The sequence below is a fragment of the Acipenser ruthenus genome, chromosome 27, assembly GCF_902713425.1.
Source record: "Acipenser ruthenus chromosome 27, fAciRut3.2 maternal haplotype, whole genome shotgun sequence".
NCBI lineage: Eukaryota > Metazoa > Chordata > Actinopteri > Acipenseriformes > Acipenseridae > Acipenser > Acipenser ruthenus.
Window position 1 is genome coordinate 2578983 of NC_081215.1, and position 18900 is coordinate 2597882.

General features: G+C 37.5%; 2 protein-coding genes across 2 annotated transcripts; both read right to left on the reverse strand.

Annotated features, from left to right (window-relative positions):
* Positions 1 to 1527: 1527 nt before the first annotated feature.
* On the reverse strand, positions 1528 to 6376 carry LOC117963784 (transmembrane protein 26-like). The gene is made up of 4 exons (XM_034904957.2): positions 5178 to 6376; positions 4298 to 4503; positions 3238 to 3382; positions 1528 to 2931 (listed from the first exon to the last, which is right to left on the reverse strand). Exons 2-4 carry the CDS (start codon positions 4495 to 4497, stop codon positions 2317 to 2319), a joined length of 960 nt encoding a protein of 319 aa, XP_034760848.2. The 5' UTR covers positions 4498 to 4503; positions 5178 to 6376; the 3' UTR covers positions 1528 to 2316.
* A 140-nt stretch (positions 6377 to 6516) lies between these two features.
* On the reverse strand, positions 6517 to 17290 carry LOC117425636 (gamma-aminobutyric acid receptor subunit delta). The gene is made up of 9 exons (XM_034042743.3): positions 16777 to 17290; positions 12363 to 12475; positions 10924 to 10991; positions 10323 to 10543; positions 9690 to 9772; positions 8912 to 9049; positions 8258 to 8413; positions 7811 to 8028; positions 6517 to 7411 (listed from the first exon to the last, which is right to left on the reverse strand). The coding sequence occupies exons 1-9, from the start codon at positions 16842 to 16844 to the stop codon at positions 7112 to 7114; spliced, it is 1365 nt and encodes a 454-aa protein (XP_033898634.1). The 5' UTR covers positions 16845 to 17290; the 3' UTR covers positions 6517 to 7111.
* Between the last annotated feature and the right edge of the window lie 1610 nt (positions 17291 to 18900).

Here is an 18900-nt window from a genome sequence, read left to right on the forward strand (position 1 = left end):
TGCCTAGGACAGCGCGATGTCAAACCCTTTGATTTACCTATCATGGTGTCTGTGATCTTTTAAAACAGTCAGTCCTTTGGGTCTTGTTTTTGCCTGTAATGCTCAAGCAAATGAGCAAAAAAGGCATACTAAAACCATAATGCGTCATTGTGCGTGGGAGGAAGCAGGAATCTGCATAAGGAGACCAATTTATACAGCTCATTTTCATGGGTTCAGCTCCAGCGCAGCTTTAACGCCACAGAAATCCTGTTATTACTCAGGTTAGTGGCAAGTGGCCTCTTGAAACATCTAAGTTAGTGATGACTCTTTTACACAGATCATAAAACACCACAATAAACAGGCTTTCTGCAGAGGCAGCAGACATGAAGAGTGAGAGATTTAAAAGCAGGTTATGTGCGGCAGAACAAAAAAGGAACAAACTCATGTTGAGTTGAATTAGACATAGAGACAGAAATGTACTGGTGTCTATCAAAAAAAAAAAACATGCCGCAATTGAGTTTCAAAGATGTGTAAATGTGTGAAGTGCTGCTTTTCTGTTATCACCAACACAAAAATTATTATTATTATTATTATTATTATTATTATGAATAATAATCATAATAATAATTTTATTACTGATTCCAAATACAATGACTAGCTTTTTCTAATAGAGTATTTCACCACACTCTGATTTTTATGGCTGTTTAAAATATATTACATTATATCCTACAGCTATTATTAAGCTATTATTAGGTATGTGCAGGAAAAACAAACAGATAATATCCTTCTTTTAATGGTTTCTTTGATGCAAATCTAACTGCTAAAACATTGGTCTAATTATAATATATAATATAATCTGCTTGTGCTTGGTGTCAGTTATGTCGACATCACAGGTATCTTTAACACCTAAAACTGAATGAAATTTCTCATTTACAGTTGGAGATAAAAACTGTCACCCCCATTGTTTGTTTGTATTAAAAACATTCAAACGGAACCATATGTGTTGTATTATTATTATTATTATTATTATTATTATTATTATTATTATTATTATTATTATTATTATTATTATTATATACTTATCTATACCAATTTCCATCAGGTGGAACTATAGTACCATCTTATGGAGATGTGTGCAACTGCAGTTCTTCAGAGCTGTTAATTATCTTGGAATAGGCGCAATATTAATCAACAGTGAATGGTAATGAAATACAGAAGTTATCCTTCAGTAAGCCAGCAAAGCACATTACTTCTGATAAAGTACCAGTACCGGTACTATAACACAAATAGAACAGGAAAGCAGAGAAATAAATATATCCTACTTAAGAAAAATCCGATCAGTCTGGTTGAAAATATTGATATGTTACATCTATAATATGTATATTAGGAAATATGTCCAAGTACAAGACAATTACACGTGTGCAGAATCAATAACTAGATTACTTTAACTGTTTCTAACGCTGCATGGTGCTGTACAGATACATTCACAATAGCAGAGTAATTGGTTTCTCAGCAGTTCAATGAGTTATTACGATATGGGTTGTATTCAATAAACTTTAATCAAATTAATACAAATTGAATGACATACTGTAGTTTATTTATTTATTTATTTTTATAGAATATATATAGAATATTTTTTTTACTATTCCTTTATTTGTTCAACAATTGTAGTTGTACAAACCATGTCAATCATTTTGTTATATTTGCTATACAAATGCAATTACACAGATGCAAATCTATAGAATTAGTACACTATCTGAATGTAGTTGTGTAGTTACAGTATATTATAGGCAATATTCGATATATAGAAACACTAAAGAGGAGTTCTATTCTGCTTTAACATATTTGCATTTTTTCCTGTGGCAGAAAATGTATCTTAAAGATTGAATCTAAATGTTCTGTACATCCCGATATATATATATATATATATATATATATATATATATATATATATATATACAGTGAGGCCACAGTTACCATATCCAACTATTAGTGGTGCTTAAATTCTCAAATACCGTTACCTAATGTTAAAAAGAAATGATTTTAAAATGTGAATGTGAATGCTCGGTAGGCCCTTGAGATGGACCATCTCGTTTTGAGGGTGTACCATACTTTAAACTAAAACCCAGAAGGTGTTAGAGCAGGGCTAGGGAACCTTGGTTCTTACAGTCCATCCACTGCAAGACTGTTTCAATCAGGTCCCTTGGTTGATATTTAGCAATTAAATGACTAAGAAACCGGTTGGAACAAAGTCATGAAATGGATCGGCCGGCAGATCCAATGTTGCCTTGTCTTGGGTTAGAGGTTTGAAATTGTAAAAACCCTTTGAAAATGTTCTCATGGTCTTTCAGCCTCGTCGGAGGAGGAATCCTGCTGCCCTCCCCTGCGGCTCTTCTCACACTGAACCACAACGATCCTGTAGATCTCGATCATGACGATGAGGATGTTCTTGCAAGTGAAGAAGATCATGAGCTGGTTGAGCACGTTCTCCCGAGCCATCAGGTAGAGCCGATAGAAGAGAAAGGGGCCGTCCTGCATCCCCACGGTGACCAGCAGACTCCAGACCTCGCTGGAGCAGCAGGACACACAGCCGCTGTCCACTGGACTCTCCGGCCGTGGCTCTTTGCCAGCCTCCGAGGGGAAGCTGACATCCAGGGGAGAGCTGTGGGGTTTCGTTTGGGTCAAGACCAAAGGGAATTGCATGAGAGCCCAGGTGAAGAGGCTCAAGCCGATCAGCAGGATGCCGCGGTTGGTCTCCACCTCCGGCTCTTTAAAGGTGTCGAAGATATCCAGGATGTCGGCCCCCAGTCCCACATAGACCATAAGGAGCTGGGAGAGCTGGTCCCGGGACATGTCCCCCTTTGGCATGAGCCATCGGCCCAAAACTAATACTATCAGCATCGTCTGCTCCAACCCGGCAGCCCAGTTTTGGGGGTTCAGGCAAATCAGCTCCTGGTTCAACAACATATTAGAAAATAGCTGTCATATTTTATTGATGAGGCAAGGCAGCCGATAGGGTTGATGTAGTAACCTCCTTTACCCCCCTCTCATAATTTGTGACCAGTGGTATATTATATCAAATGCAGCCAGGTCAATGAAGACACTGGAAGCACACAAAGACTTCAACTTATTTTTTAGGTATACCTTAATATGGTGTGTCTGGGGTTTGTGATACAGCACTGTACCACAGATATGGAGTAAGTAAGAAAAGCATACAGACATTGTAATTCTTGTTCATGCACCACATGCTTTACCTACCACAGGTATCGGCAGATTGGCTAGCAGATCAGTTGTACCCCCGTGAGAGACGTTGGCTGACAGTTTCGACTGCAACAAATTGAGTTCCAGAAACCAGATTGAAGGGATCACTGTGCTCAAGTACAGAAACACCATAGGGGAGAACCTACAGACATTGAGAAAATAGGTACTATAGTCTCTTTGCCATTTATGACGGTCAAGGAAAGAACCACTCACCAGCACTAAAATCACAAAATATTTGAAACATTTAAACAAATGTTTATCAACGGCATTGTACGTGTTAAAAACATACCATATTCCACTTACCAAGGGACTCAAACATTGATATTATCAGTAAAACAAACCCAAATTGGAAAGCACAAACCCAACGGCTTGAATAACTACTCCTAGTTATAATCATCTCATTTTAATAAGGGTAGGTTCATTAAAAGGGAACTGCTTGCTGCTTTAAGATAATGAGACCACATTATTTCATTACAAAATAGCTTAGGGTCAATGTAAAAGACGCAGCAAAAGTCAATCAGCCACTGTTTATATATTAATGTATATTTATTATAGATCCTTGTATTACTCGCCCACCAGGGGGTTGTGAGAAGTGTTAATTCGTGCATGAATGCATGCCATATACATGCGATCAACATCATTTGTTACAAAGGAACATGGAATGAATGTAGGGAATTAACAGGGCTGAATAAAAATGAATTACTTGAGAACTCAAAGGAAGTGCATAACATATTCAGGTGTTATTCCTGTGGTGTTCAGCAGGAATTTATTATTTTAAAGTGTTACCCTTTAAGGTAGGGGTCTGCACCACTGGTCCAGCTACTGGGTCTTCTGGTTTTCGTTTCACCGAGCCCTCAGTTACTTAATTGCACCAATTATTGGCTTAATTAGTCAAGATGAACAGGTGTTCCAGATCTTTAGCCATTGATGACATAGCCATCTCAATCACCAGTAATGTGGCTCCTATTGAACGTTTTAAATGACTGCTGTGTTTAGTTCTGCCGCTGTGCAAATCAATGGAATATGTTTTGTAATCTTTTTTCCGACCTGCTCTTACCATTTCCATTCTCCGTTCTGTGTGCGTTTGAGTGTGACTGCCATCTCCACCCCCAGGAGCCCCACTCCGATCAGCAGGAGCCAGTAGATGGGGTCTCCTTTCACCGAGACCACCCTCCACACTGTCACCACGCCGTGGACAGCAAACAAAACTCGACTGAGCGTGGCCAAAAGGAGGTTCAGCAACTTACACATCTTCATGGAGTTCTAACAGAAAAGCCAGGGTGGGTGATAAAGAGCCGTAATAAGTGTTATATATATATATAAAGACCTCTGCAAATGGTCTAACAGGGAATCCCTCTTCAGATCTATGAATTAAAAGGGATTGAGAGAGCGGTCATTTTGTAAAAGCAGTGTATTGTAACTCGATATATTAGCTGTACTAGGAACAGGTCATAGTGGGTATCACAGTTGACTGTATATAGATTTATACTGTATGAAGATCTGATGTTTTTTTAAATCATTTTCCCAAATTTTAGATAAGTGGAACAATTGTATTGTAGTAGGAAAGAAAATATTTTAGAAAGTACCCTGCCCATTTCTGCCATTAAAACTATATAGTTTACATATATAACAAAGTAACAAATGTATATAAAAAAAACCATGAGTCAGTCATTAATCTGCCATCTTCACAAACTAACCTAAAAAGAATAAATACGGTATATAAAGTATACTATTATATAACTATTGGCCAGCTGTTAATTATGTGGTCTCTACTGTGTGTACAGATATATTTTGGCAATAAAACTTTACTTGGGTATAACAGCAGATTATTGTAGTCTTTTAGTATTTTAAACTTGAAATATGTTGACTACATTAATATTGACCATGTAAATATGTTACCTGTATATAAGAAGTGATATAGGATATAAAATACTTACCGTATGTGATCTCCAGTCTGATTTTCTCTGCTCCTGATCTCCTTATCCAGATGATTTTTACTGGCACTTTCTATTTATGAGGCTACAAGGAATGTACCTGTGCCCAGATGTTTCCAGGTGTTTCCAGATGTTCCCAGAAGTTTTATTTGTCACAGATCCAGACAGGCAATTGAAAAAAATATATGTCCATCACAAAAGTCCATCAAAACCTCTTTTGCAATATCCAATTAGACAAAAAAACGTAAACACAGATTTGTTTATATTTAGTAATACTGGTTCACATGCGTGTGACCCGTAGAACATTCTCTGGTTTGTGCGAGTAGGTTCTCCAGTGTCTGTGTTTGAAAAGGACAAGGTTGAAGGGGTCTGGGGTTTTTCATGTTAAAGGAAATGGGGTGTAAAATGTGTGCGGTTTGCAATGAACGGCTTAGAGATAAAGAAGCATTGACCAAAGCTGCTTTGAAACTGTTAACATGTAAACCAGCCCTTATTATGTCATCATTTGAACTATGGATAACAAAGCTATCTCCATGTAAAAATAACAGCACGTAGTAAACCTCGCAGTTATATCAGGGTTATTCCCTTCCCCACCCAAGAGATGTCTCGACCCATCAATACCCTTCAAGATAAACGTGTTCAGACAGTGTGTTTTGAATTGCTCATACGTCTCAAACACAGGACTTATGGAAAAAGTCCTGCAATTCCTGATACAAGCAACAGCAAACTTTCACATCCCTGCAAATTTCAATGTTTGTAAACTGTGCATCATTGTCCTTACTTCAATGAGCATGTGGGGTAGTTTTTGACTGCTTTCACCCACAGACGACATAAATTGCATTCTAGTTGTCATTTTTTATTGCATCATTGTGTTCCTCATGGCTTGTTGCTTGCCCATACTCGACACTCTACATTGGCAAGATAACATAACCCAAGCTAAACGAATATGTGCCACATATTATATCACATCTGGTAAAAAACACTGATAGCCAAATGATGTTTCATCTTTTTTTTGTTTTTCTTTAATGAGCAAATCAAAACAGATAATGTCTTTGCAATACTGTAGCTGCTTCAGTTTAGCGGATTTAACTTTTTCAAATAGGATAGGCAGAAAACATGAGGGTTCTGGATTGGTCAGAAAAATAAATAATTGATGAGTAACAAAGGAAAAATACACCCTTACCAAAATGACCAAACCTGAAATAACAAATAAGTGGTAGTCAAAGGTTGCCTGCTATTTACAATTGCAGTTGATGTTTTTTTAATGTAACGAGTAAAAAGCTTTGATAATATGGCCCGTGGTTACTTACTACATTTCTCTTGAACTGAAGGACCGGAGGGAAACAGCTCTTAAGTGTTTTAATACAGACAGAGAGGGTATGAGAAAACATCCAAAGTGTAAAACTAGAAAAAAGAACTGTAGGCAGTTCACTAACAGCGAAGTGTCTTCTGCACGGCAAAGGAAGAAGAAAATACATGCACCACAACAGAGGAAAAAACTGATAAATGATACATTACTGTGAGTCTTATGTCTTATAATGGGCAAGCCGTTACCTGTACACGTGTCTTTGGATTCTGGGTTACAGTATCGGATCAATATCTGTTGCTTTTTGTATGTACATTATTATATTGAACAAAGATGAAATGTCATAAACTTTTCATAAACTGAAAACTCACTATTAGCTCCAGCGTTTCAGCTTTCGCTTCCTTCAGCTCGCATGGTAGAAATAGCTAGGTAGATTGATGTTCGTAACAACTGCATCAGCCTGCCTGGCTATTTCTATCGTGTACTGTACAGCAGCTAATTATTAAAATAGTGAGTTTTCAGTTTATCAATCACTTTTCTTCTTCATGAAGTATATCTAGTGATTTGATGAGTTTGCTGTTTTTGATTTCTCTGTACATTATATATATATATATATATATATGTATCGTATTTACATGGTGTAGGCCACCCAGTAGATGACATTGACAGCAGCAAAGGCTGCAGGGAACACGGCTCTTGAATAGATATCGATGGTGTCTGCGCCAATGGGTTTGAATATGGGCTTCTTCTCTGTCTTGCTGTCATGCTTCTTAGACTTTGTCTTGCCGTTCTCGACCTCGTCTGTGCCGTAGGGAACCCCAGGGGGCTTCTGGGCCCGGTGCTGCCGGTTAGAAATCATCAAGTCCTGGTTCATGCTGGCCACTGAAAGGGAGAACAGCACCATGGCTTGTGTGCCATGTTTTATAATGGACTGTAAAAAATAAAAAAAAAGAAGCTGTAATGCATAAAATACATATAAATCTTGATATTTGTGGCTTGGGCTGAATTGATCGAAAATTAATGAATCAGTATTTGCTATGGCACTTTATTAGAAACTTGGAAATAATCCATTCAAAAGGGTTTTAGGATTGATTCTAACTCGCTTAATAATAATAATAATAATAATAATAATAATAAATGTTAATTACAGTACCTGACACACAAAGGCAGATTGTGCTAATTTAAAGTCCAATTTGACAACATGTTATTTTGCTCTGGGGATCTGGGGTATATTGAGAGGAGTATACTACATTTGCAATCTGCTGTCCACACGATTAACCCGTGAATGCTGAATGGACGCACTGTACTGTGAAATGAGAAAGAAACCCACCTCTGCTCCCGTTTTGTTTGCCTTGATTTTCGTTCTCGGTTTCCGCATGTACTTGTAGTCGGCATTATAGTGAGCAAAGGCATACTCCACCAGGGCGGCGAACACGAACACGTAGCAGATCCAGAAGTAAACGTCCAGGGCCTTGATGGCAGACGCTCTCGGAAGAGACGACCTGGCGCTGACCATGAGGGTGGTCATTGTGAGGACCGTGGTGATTCCTGGGAAAAGAGACGCCACCGTTTAAACTAAGGGTCAGATGAGCAGAATCCTTAAAAAAAACTAAAGATATGAGTGTCTCCTTTTCTCCTTGTCTGACACTGAATACAGAGCCAATCTTAGCACTGTTCTACTGTACAAGACTAAGATGGTGCTTTAGTTTTTTATATATATATATATATATATATATATATATATATATATATATATATATATATATACATAACTTACCTAACGATACCCTTGCAGGCACAGCTGATTGGCTAATCCAAAAGGAAACCCAAGACATGGCGACCAATAAGATGGAAGGCATATAGGACTGCATGATATAAATTCCTCGATTTCGCCGTAACTGGAAACGAAGACTTAGCCTGGGAAACCTACCGGCTGGGCAAAAGCACAGGTATGTAAAATAATGACAAATTCACATGGTTTCTATACAGACAACATGATTTAACTAGTTTGTTTTTTTCTCACTTTGCTAGACAATTGAATACAGGTGAGGGTTGCTGTGATTACGGCTGATTTAACACAGTTTCATACGGACTTGGGTTTAAAGCAATTCATTGTTTTTTTATAACTGGGATTTATTAGGCCTTTTACCATTCAGTTAGCAGATGCACTTAACATGCAGAGTTTTAAAGCTCTTAAGGAGATATATGAAGGTTTCTTTTTAATTAGGGCAGTTCAGCATACATAAAGGTCATTTTAGCCGTTTCTGGTGCTAGAACTGATTATATTCGTACAGGTCTAAAAGAGTCAAATAATTCAGTTTTATTTAAATGCAGACACATGAGGACGTTTTTAGACTACGTAAGTGATCCAAGTCCAAGATTAAGATATAAAACCTTCCACTGTCTGAACAACAGCTGGACATGTTCTTACCAGATTTGAAATTCATAACCTCTGTGTCAAATCTGTAGTCCGTGATGGTAAACTGAGACAGCTCGAGTTTATCCAGCCCGTGGATTTGATCCTGGTTCTCCGACCAGTGATACACGATATCTTCAGAAGAGTAGCCATCTGGGATGAATATATATATATATACAGGTAGTGTTGACCACAGGTAGTAGGACCAGTATAGAGGGTGGGCACTTGGGACCCCCTTTCTCAGCATGCACTGTAATGCCAGATATTGTCACCTTGTCTGATAACTGCACTGAAATGACTCTGGATGGGTATTAGGCATTATTTCAATACAGAATTTGTGGCATTTGTGGATTTATACCTCTTAATAGAGTACACGCACCTCTGAATACCTCTTACCTGGGGTATTTACCCACAACGATATATTCAAGTCTTAGTCATTATACTGTAGGAGGTTATACAGTGGCTAATCTACGACTACAGTACATGTCACTTCCTCTTGCTTTCATTTTTCAGATTAATTTTTGGTGCTCGATAGAAGGCAGCGCTGGAGACTGAAAGCCTCACTATACGCAGGTAGCAGGGACAGCACAAGCAGTGGCGCTGTGAGGTTTACGCTTTGCCCCATGTGTCTCCCCAGAGGCACCACTCTCTTCTTCGAGGGTGAGGGTGCTTTAGACTTCCAAGGACTCCTCTGCCAAGCCACATCATTAAGTGCACATTCATTATTGTTGTGAGATGAATTGATATGAGCAGTACTCTTTGGTAGGTTTAGTAGCCTCCTAATGTAACTTACAGCTCTCCAAATCCAGCATGCATTCCTGTTCATCCATTGGGTACTTGGTGAGATCCATGTCGCATGCAACTGTCGAGGTAATTCTGAAAGAGAATAACAGTACGTATGTTATCCTGCAAGTAAAGCTGATCTCAAATGAGCTTGGAGGGAATTCCAAGAACAATAGAAGCCATGCATATATTTTATAATGCATTACATGATTTCACATGGAATCATCAACAGGTGTGCATCTGACATCCGCATGGCAGCAGTGTGGAGTAGTGGTTAGGGCTCTGGACTCTTGACCAGAGGGTCGTGGGTTCAATTTCCGGTGGGGGACACTGCTGTTGTACCCTTGAGCAAGGTACTTTACCTAGATTGCTCCAGTAAAAACCCAACTGTATAAATGGGTAATTGTATATAAAAATAATGTGATATCTTGTAACAATTGTAAGTTGCCCTGGATAAGGGTGTCTGCTAAGAAATAAATAATAATAATAATTATCAACACATCCTGAATGGGGAACTTGACAGGCCCAAATAACCGTTCTTCAAAGCATGTTTTAAAGCAAAAGGCATTTTCATCTCCAATCAGACACATTAGTAAATGATTCCAATAGCAAGGTATCTACGTGATCTTTGGGATCTCTGTACCTAATGCTGTACAGGATAACTCCGTCGGGCTGCAGGCGGATGAGCTTGTTCTCCACAGTGACGTCATGAAACCAGGCGGATTTGGCGTTGACGATGAACGTGTCCGGCAGCCACAGCTTCTCCACGAAGCGGCTGTCCAGCCCCAGAGTCTTGTTGGTGTGGTTGTACGAGAGCCTGTCGTCCCGCCAGCTTTGACGGAGATACACTGTCATTGTGTACTCCTTCAAAGAGACACAGAAGAGTGGTATAAGTGATAAGCAGTGACGCTAAAAAAAATCTTACAAGAAAAAATGTGTTCACCCTGCAACTGTGCAATTTTGTCAGAATGATACATGTTTGAAAGCATATGGCCAAGGCTGTCCTATTGAAGCCTATTGTATTTTGTATCACTGTTTTGACCTGATTAGAATGGGATACAAGCTGTGACTTGAGAATCAACCATAAATAAAACTGTTCATGAACAGATTTACATGCAAGGCTTTTCTTGATAAAAGAAAAGACATATCTTGCTTGTTGTTATTCAGCAGGTCAGTTTAGTAAGCATGTTCCTTGCTGTTTAAGACAGGGGCTCACTTATTAAAAGGGGAAAATGGTACATTACCATGTTAACTTCCGAGATGTGATCAATGCTAGCAACTTCTATAGCCATGGCTACATTCACCGGAGGACCTGTGCAAAATACACCAAAATTCAAATAAACAAAAGTCACTGAAACTGAAGAGTTTCTTATGACAACACACAGCACATAATAATTAAGAGTTAGCCAGGTTATATTGGTATTGTCCAAATATCTCAAAATATATTTATTACCAAAGGTTGAATTCTAGATTTTGGTGGCATTAATAGACAGATTGGTAGATTATCAAAAATATTGACCAGCTTTAGGCTTTTATTTAAAAGGAGGAAAAAAGCCCAGTTCAATTAATTACTCACAGGTCAAAAATGTAATGCGATCACTACACTGTTGTTACAGCATGATGGGCAGAGACAGAGAATAAATCAGAAGTGTTCTGCGATCTATATCCAGTACTGTAAGCAGGTCTGATATGAACTGGATCGTTTTCTTTGAGATAAGAGATTATACACCGAAAATAGAAAGTGCGCGCTGTAGAAACCAGCCTGTTTAAAATGATCAGTGTGACACTTGATAAATTCCCTTACTCTAGATTCCTCGAGGATGTTGAACTATTGAACTGACATTATCCAAATTTAGTAAAGAATATAATGTTGATACACAGCTAACTCTGTACTTCCAAAGCCAGTCAAGTCTCCAGGTAAAATTTATTTTAAAAAATCTGTTTGATTTAATGTATTGCTGAAAAAAGAACACCTTTCATAAAAGATTTAAAGCAATAAGTAGTCGTCATAGCTACCTGTACTCTATTCAAGCCAATACAGATGGGCTCTGTTATAAACTTTAGTGTAGCGCAGACAAAGAGACAAATCTGCTTAATCGTTGTAACCGCTCTCGTTAATGTAATTTATTCTGGTATATTATTAATATTACTTTCTTACAAATGATAGTTACACTTGGAGGTGGCTTAATAGACCAGTTAATTATGGAAAACGAGCTCTGATCTAATTAGTCTTAGATCATTTTTTTTTTTTTTTGGGAACTTTTAAAAAGTTTCACGCCCACAATGAACTGAATCAATCAAACCCGACTTGAGCAACTTGGATAATTCTTCTTTTATAGAATCATTTTGTGTTTCAGCCCTCATATTCTGGGGGGTTAAATGTCAGAAGCTAAAAGCAACCTAATGGTCTCAATACATCTCTCCTCAAATTGAGCTTGAACTGTACAATAGAGTGTAACTATTAAACATAATAATAATAATAATAATAATAATAATAATAATAATAATAATAATAATAATAATAATAATAATTATTATTATTATTATTATTATTATTATTATTATTATTATTATCTCCTTGATTTTGTGAGCAGCATGTAAGCAAAGCATTTAAACAGCATTTTTACAAAGCACCACCTTTCTGTACCCTTTATGCAATGATGACAATATATTTCAAACTCACCTCCTATCCCAGGGCGGAAATTCCTAGCATATCCCTTCATCAAATCATCCAGATTAGGGAGCCAGTATATTTCAATGTCTGTTCCGATATACTCGCCAATGTCATTCATGGCCCTAAAAAAAGAACAAAAAGAAAACTTAAGGTCCCTTTCTATAGGCGCTGCATTTTATAGGTTGAAGTGTATATAAGGGAAGGAAACACAAATACATTGCAGTCCGGTTTCTTATCAGTCTAATTTTAACTGCTAGTAAATTTAGAGTAGCAACCCTTTATTTGTGCACCAGAGGGCAGTGTGATCTTCAGGTCTTGCCGGAATACCTGACAAAAGCATTGTTACATCCCAGTTGAGCTGTGCCAGCCTCAGTTGACCAGCAAACACCAAAAGTATGTGTTTCTAGTGCTTTTTCATTTCATTTTAATTCAGTTGCTTTTAATTCATTTATTCATTCATATCAAGGTTTAAAAAGTGAAGCAGCCATTCCTAAGTGCCCTTTCGTGTTTGTGAGCCATGAGTAAACAAGCTGACAATTTAGTCAAAGGGTCTGACAATTTAAAAAAATGAATGTATGGCTTTGTGGATGTATTCAGGACATTCTAAATAAATCCCTGAATTATACTATTAAACTGTGGATTCTGGAACATTGCAACACATTCCAAACCATTTGGACAGAATGTGAAAAAACAGTGCCTTCAATTAACTTGCTCTTGCTTCAACTAATTTATAACTCAGTACCCTCTGTTACTCAATTAAATTCAGCAGAAATGTAGACACTAATCCTTTCATTTATCTAAATGAAACAGAAATGCAATTTTATTTCTGAAAATAAGTACAAAAATTAATTAGTTCCAATGTGGTTTGGATTAAGAAAATATAATTGGCTTAGTCTGTGAGTAGCAAGACCCCCCCACCAAAAAAAAAAAAAGCCTGCAGGATTGAATTTGCCAAGAACCGAATAAGTACTCTTCAGTGATGTTTAATTTACCATTTTATTTATAGGTATGGCTTAAAGGCAATTTTTTGGTATTTCTGCACGGTTTCGTTCAATGGGTTGAGCTGCACACCGAATGAAACAGAAAGGAAAGAGCGAGTCTTGATTCTGAAATCGCTGTTTTTATTTTCTTTCTTTCTTTCTTTCAGGTAAATTAATGATAGTGTGAACTGAACGTCTGCCTGTCTGCCCTGCATCGCTTTTTTGCAAACTTAAAAAGAAACAGACTTCTCTTTTTCATTTATTCCCAGTATGTTTTGGCATTGTCTAGAAACCCATACCAGTGTCTCTTCACTGGTTATGATTCAGCCCTCAGGTACGTCTTTAGACTGAAAGAAAAACTCCTCCTGCAGTTCTTCTGCTTGTGAAGGGCCCAGGGTTTGTGAAAGCTATATGATTGACAGCTCTGAATCCTGAAGTCCTCTGTACTCACAATGCAGGCACAGAACAGACATAGTCATATTAGTTTGATTCAACTTGCCATAAGAAATATCCCTTGCCAATGATCCTCGCTATCCCTGCAAGAGTGCAAAGATCCATGCAACGCTACCTGTGGGACCAAGTTTAGTAGATGTGCCACTAAGGACTACAGACAGGTTATCTATCTTTTTCTTCCAATAACTTCCAAAAACCGGGCTGTCTGTTTCAAATCCAACAGGGTTATAAATAACTAATTTACCCTAGTATTTGTCCTCATTAATACAAAGCTCAGGATATTATGAGCTTCTCCTGAGACCTGTTCTCCAGAGAGCAAGTGCAAAAGGAAACCAGATTATTTTAGGTATGTAGCTGGGAAATCTTGCTATTTTAATAACTGGTTAATAATTTAAACAGCCGCATTCGTTCTTAATTCCCATCTGGGTTTGGGGTGTGTGATTTAAAATAAGGATTAGATTTCAGTGTGGATACTGCTGGATGCTCCTGAAGTATTTGGTACTGGAAAAATCGATACCTGAGGATAGACTTCAATAAACACAAAAGTACGAGATAAAGGAGCAGCTTGACAGGAGATGGGCAAGGGGCAAACTTTCAATGTAGTGTATCAGAAGTCTCATCAGTCCTGAATAAAAGCATGATTCACATACTTCCATATCTCACTGATAACAGAGATTAGCTATTCACGGAAGAAAATGGGTAACACTTTACATTAAGTGTCTCTAATTACTGTGTTTTTTTTTTTCTTGAAACATGAACACATTACAAAAATAATGCTTTGCTGATGGAACCTTATAGATACTGAAATCTGTACATAATATTGAAATTGTATAAGCATTAGTGTGTCGCACATTAAAAATACCTGTGCTGGTGACACTGAGTGACACGTGCACTTACTCTAGTCGTCCACAGCAATGCCAATTTAGAGCTCATAATTCTAGGTTAGACTTCAACTATCATTATTTTTTAGCACATTGGATAACAGTGGTTTAATTAAAGGGGCGAAGCATCTAGTCACTGTGAAAGGCCATTAATCAGCACATATTTTACATATAAGCCAGTCATTGTCTAGTTGATGTTTTTGGGGCGGTTTCAGGCTGCAAGTACATATTAAACTGTCCATGAATAATGTACAGTTCAATCACAATGAGAAGGACTAATTGTTATGCAGAGCTACTTAGGAAACATCTATTGTCCGTTCATAAAATCGCAAATAAACTATTTATACATTGTTCATGTTTTCAGATTATTATTGTAGATCTTACATTTCCATTAACACCCATTCTACATAATGTGCAGGACCATTACGAAGCATATTATTTTAGTTTGATAAGGACTCATCATAGCTATCATTCTGCCCTACAGTAAAACAGGAAGCACAGAAAGATGGCATATACTTTCTCAAACCAAGAGAATGAGACAGAGAAGCCTTCAGTGCAGGTACTTGACAAGTCAATCCTTTCTGACAGAGATCAATCTTGTAATAGATGATTATAGCTTTTTACTATATATTCTAGGAGGGGGCTAACACTTTGATGCATGCAACATACTTACTCCTTATTAACAAATGGTTTATTTTAATTCAGTTTAATTCTGAAATAAACTGGTATAACCCTTTCAGTGCTCCTCATTTCAAAGAAGAATCTTCTCCTGTGAAATGTGACATTTACATAAACCATTGCTGATTCTAGAATCAGTCGTCGTCATAAAAGTGGAATCAAGGGAACTGAGAATGATGTTAAAGCTGCTTGTATCAAAAGTTAACTTTAATGTGTGATAACCCAGCTAGTTTGGGAGCAGCAATTTATAATACCCTTGATAGGAAATGGCTGTAGTACTAAAGATATGTTTGTTTTTCAATACAATTGTGTGTAAGTATGCATGTATTTACTAAGTAGCTACTATGTAAATACACAGTAATTAGAGACACTTAGTGTAAAGAATAAAGCACCTTAAACAAGCAGACACCTGTCTTAAGAAACAAGAAAATGTTCGGTTCTTTCAGTGACCAAGTTAATTTAATGTTTACTCTATTTGGTTGGTTTTTTTTTGCAGTGGCATCTTGAAAGTTGTTGACAAGGTGCAGAGTTCCTGGTACAATAGGAAAGTTGACATTCCACAAAAGAACGTCTGTCATTGGTAACAGAATGGAACTTACACCATGATCATTCCACAAAAGAACGGCTGTCATTGGTAACAGAATGGAACTTACACCATGATCATTCCACAAAAGAACGACTGTCATTGGTAACAGAATGGAACTTACACCATGATCATTCCACAAAAGAACGGCTGTCATTGGTAACAGAATGGAACTTACACCATGATCATTCCACAAAAGAACGTCTGTCATCTGTAACAGAATGGAACTTACACCATGATCATTCCACAAAAGAACGACTGTCATTGATAGTTTGTCATGCTGCAAAACCCTTCCATAGTGTACTGTTATGAAGGCTCATATTTTGGGGTTGACTGACTGCTGAAGAGTCAGGATGATATGAAATCTGTGTAATCTGTGTAATCTGTGTAATCGTCCTTTCTTTTATTTTTTCATTTTATAAAGTGTAAGAGATTAGTGTTAAATTCACTGTCAGACTGTATTTCCAAGGTGAATAGTGGAGTGGAACAAAACCAATTGGATGGCAATGTTTTTCTTGCAATAATAATAATAATAATAATAATAATAATAATAATAATAATAATAATAATAATAATAATAATAATGTGCATTATTCATTTCTGGTAATGTTTAGGATACAGCACTTCTCAGCATGCATTTAATTTAACAAATGAAGAAAATTAGTCCAAATTAATGACCTTTAAAACCCCACCATTATCACATGCAATGCAGTACATTACCTAAAATATCAAACAACAACAAAAACAATGTAGATAATGTGAGAAAAAAAAAGGAAAATAACATAATCTCAATGAATAAATAAAGGATCCTGCAATCGTGCAGTGCTGTGACTGCTAAAGAAACTTACCTGATAAACTTATACTGCTGGATGGAGAGTACAAGCAGGGATGGCACAAATAAAGTGAGGAACTCCATCTCTTCAGCCCCACAGAAAGTTCTGCCGCACGGTATCAAATCAATGCAATCATGTAGTTAAACCTGGACTGTGCTTAAGATTTCCCATTTCGTGCTCTGCTGCTGCTTCCCTTATGTAGTCGTTGTAGCGCAGTGACTGAACTCCTGTGCAGTACAGGCTGCTATCCTCCACACATTCATACCCGCTCTGCACTAGCTCAGCACACACCGACTGGACCAAAAACTCAGCTTAACCCTCCCAGTGCTGTCTGTGTTCTCCTCAAGCTGTTTATAAGCTCACAGAGGGGGAGAATTTAAGTCAAGAAATATAAAACGTGCTGATTTTTCTGCAAGGTCGTGTGCAATTATAGTCATGACAAATAAAGTGTCATCAATTTAGAATTTTTTTTCTCCCTGTGCATTTTTTTGAAATAAGTATTTTAACGATGCCAGGTGCATGTGTTTGTTTATTTAACTGCATGTTCTGGAGTTTCGTTTTGTTAATGAAAGGCTCAGAAATTAGAGAAAGGTGGACCGGTCAGTGAACCGAGGAATGCGACAAACCAGTCTCAGTGAAAGCTGCCAACACTGTATAATTTGATGTTTGAAATCATAATGCAAAGCATATTATGAACAGAACAGCTAGTGTGTAGTGAGCATAATCTTACTGGGCTATTTCAGTGTCTCCTTTTGTTGTAGAGTCCCTTCAGCACAGAGGCATATAAATAGTTAGTGGAAGATTTACACAAAAGGTAGCTCTAATTTTGTGTGGCCTGTTTTGCAGCTGAAATACATTGTCACTTTACACAGAGTAGCAACCCTATCACAGATGAGGTACTAGGCCAGATAGAATTGCATCTGTGGTCCTCAGCCTTGCAGTCATTAATATTTCCAAATGAATAAGCCTTACAGCTGATGTTTTCTTTATACTGTAGAGTACCAGCATATCTGATGTAGGAAAAAAAAATATTGAACTTTTTCTTCAGTGACATTGATTTTAGCCATCATAATAAAAGCACATACAAGTAAATAAATAGCATAATGCTGTTGCACATATGAGACACGCAGTGTGTAATCTAATTTAAAGATTACTACCCTCCATATCGATATTTCAATATTTGAAAGACGCAAACCACAGTGTAAAAGAAAACTCCACATCCAGCCAGCAGTAAAGGAAAAACCCTTTTTGCTTTCATTGCTTTAATGTTTGTTTCTTCGTTAAAATGAAAGGTTGTTAAGCTCAGACAAACAGCCGTCCCTTTCCTCTAAAATAACTGTGCAGTGATTAAATTGTCACTGTCAATAAAAAGCACTCAAGCACAATAGGAATTCCCCCTCTAGCTCCTCAAGCTCATAAAATTCTTGTCATCTACTTTTGCTCAACTCAACGGAGAGGGCAGCTTATGACTTTATAAAAATCACATTGTTTACCCAATGTTCACTGAGAAATAATTGTGATTAATGGGTCTTGACATGGGCATGTTTAATTAATGTGTGACGTCAGATATTTTTTGAAGTCCGTTTTGTTGTGTGTGTGTGTGTGTGTGTGTGTGCGTGCATGTGTGTGCGTGTGTGTGCGTGTGTGTGTGTGAGTTGGCTTGGTCGCTTAAAATGATGTCCCATGGATTGATGCCTACTCCCTAATACTTTGAGCTGTGGAGACTTACACCATCCATGCATTTAGCCATTTCACCCCATGGGTATCATTTATCTAAAACATATTCCAAGAGTAATGAATGCCATTATGAGACATCATTACTGCGATAGGAAGGGAATTTGCCTTGGTGAATGAGGTGTACAGAGCATCAGGTTTACTGTTATTTTTCATTTAATGAAACCATTAGCTATAATCAAGCTCAAACAACAAATTTACTGACTATTAGAGGTTTGATTTTTCGAACCTTGATGCACAAAAGGTACTATATTAATGATCTATACAGGGACGGTCCAGTATAATGACCCGAAACTGTGACAGTAACAGAGATGTACTGCAAGCCTCTGGCTTTGCATGCTTTAAAACCACTCCACTGACAGCTATGAACCCTTCTGAAGCCGGCAAAACCCACATTAGTGGATC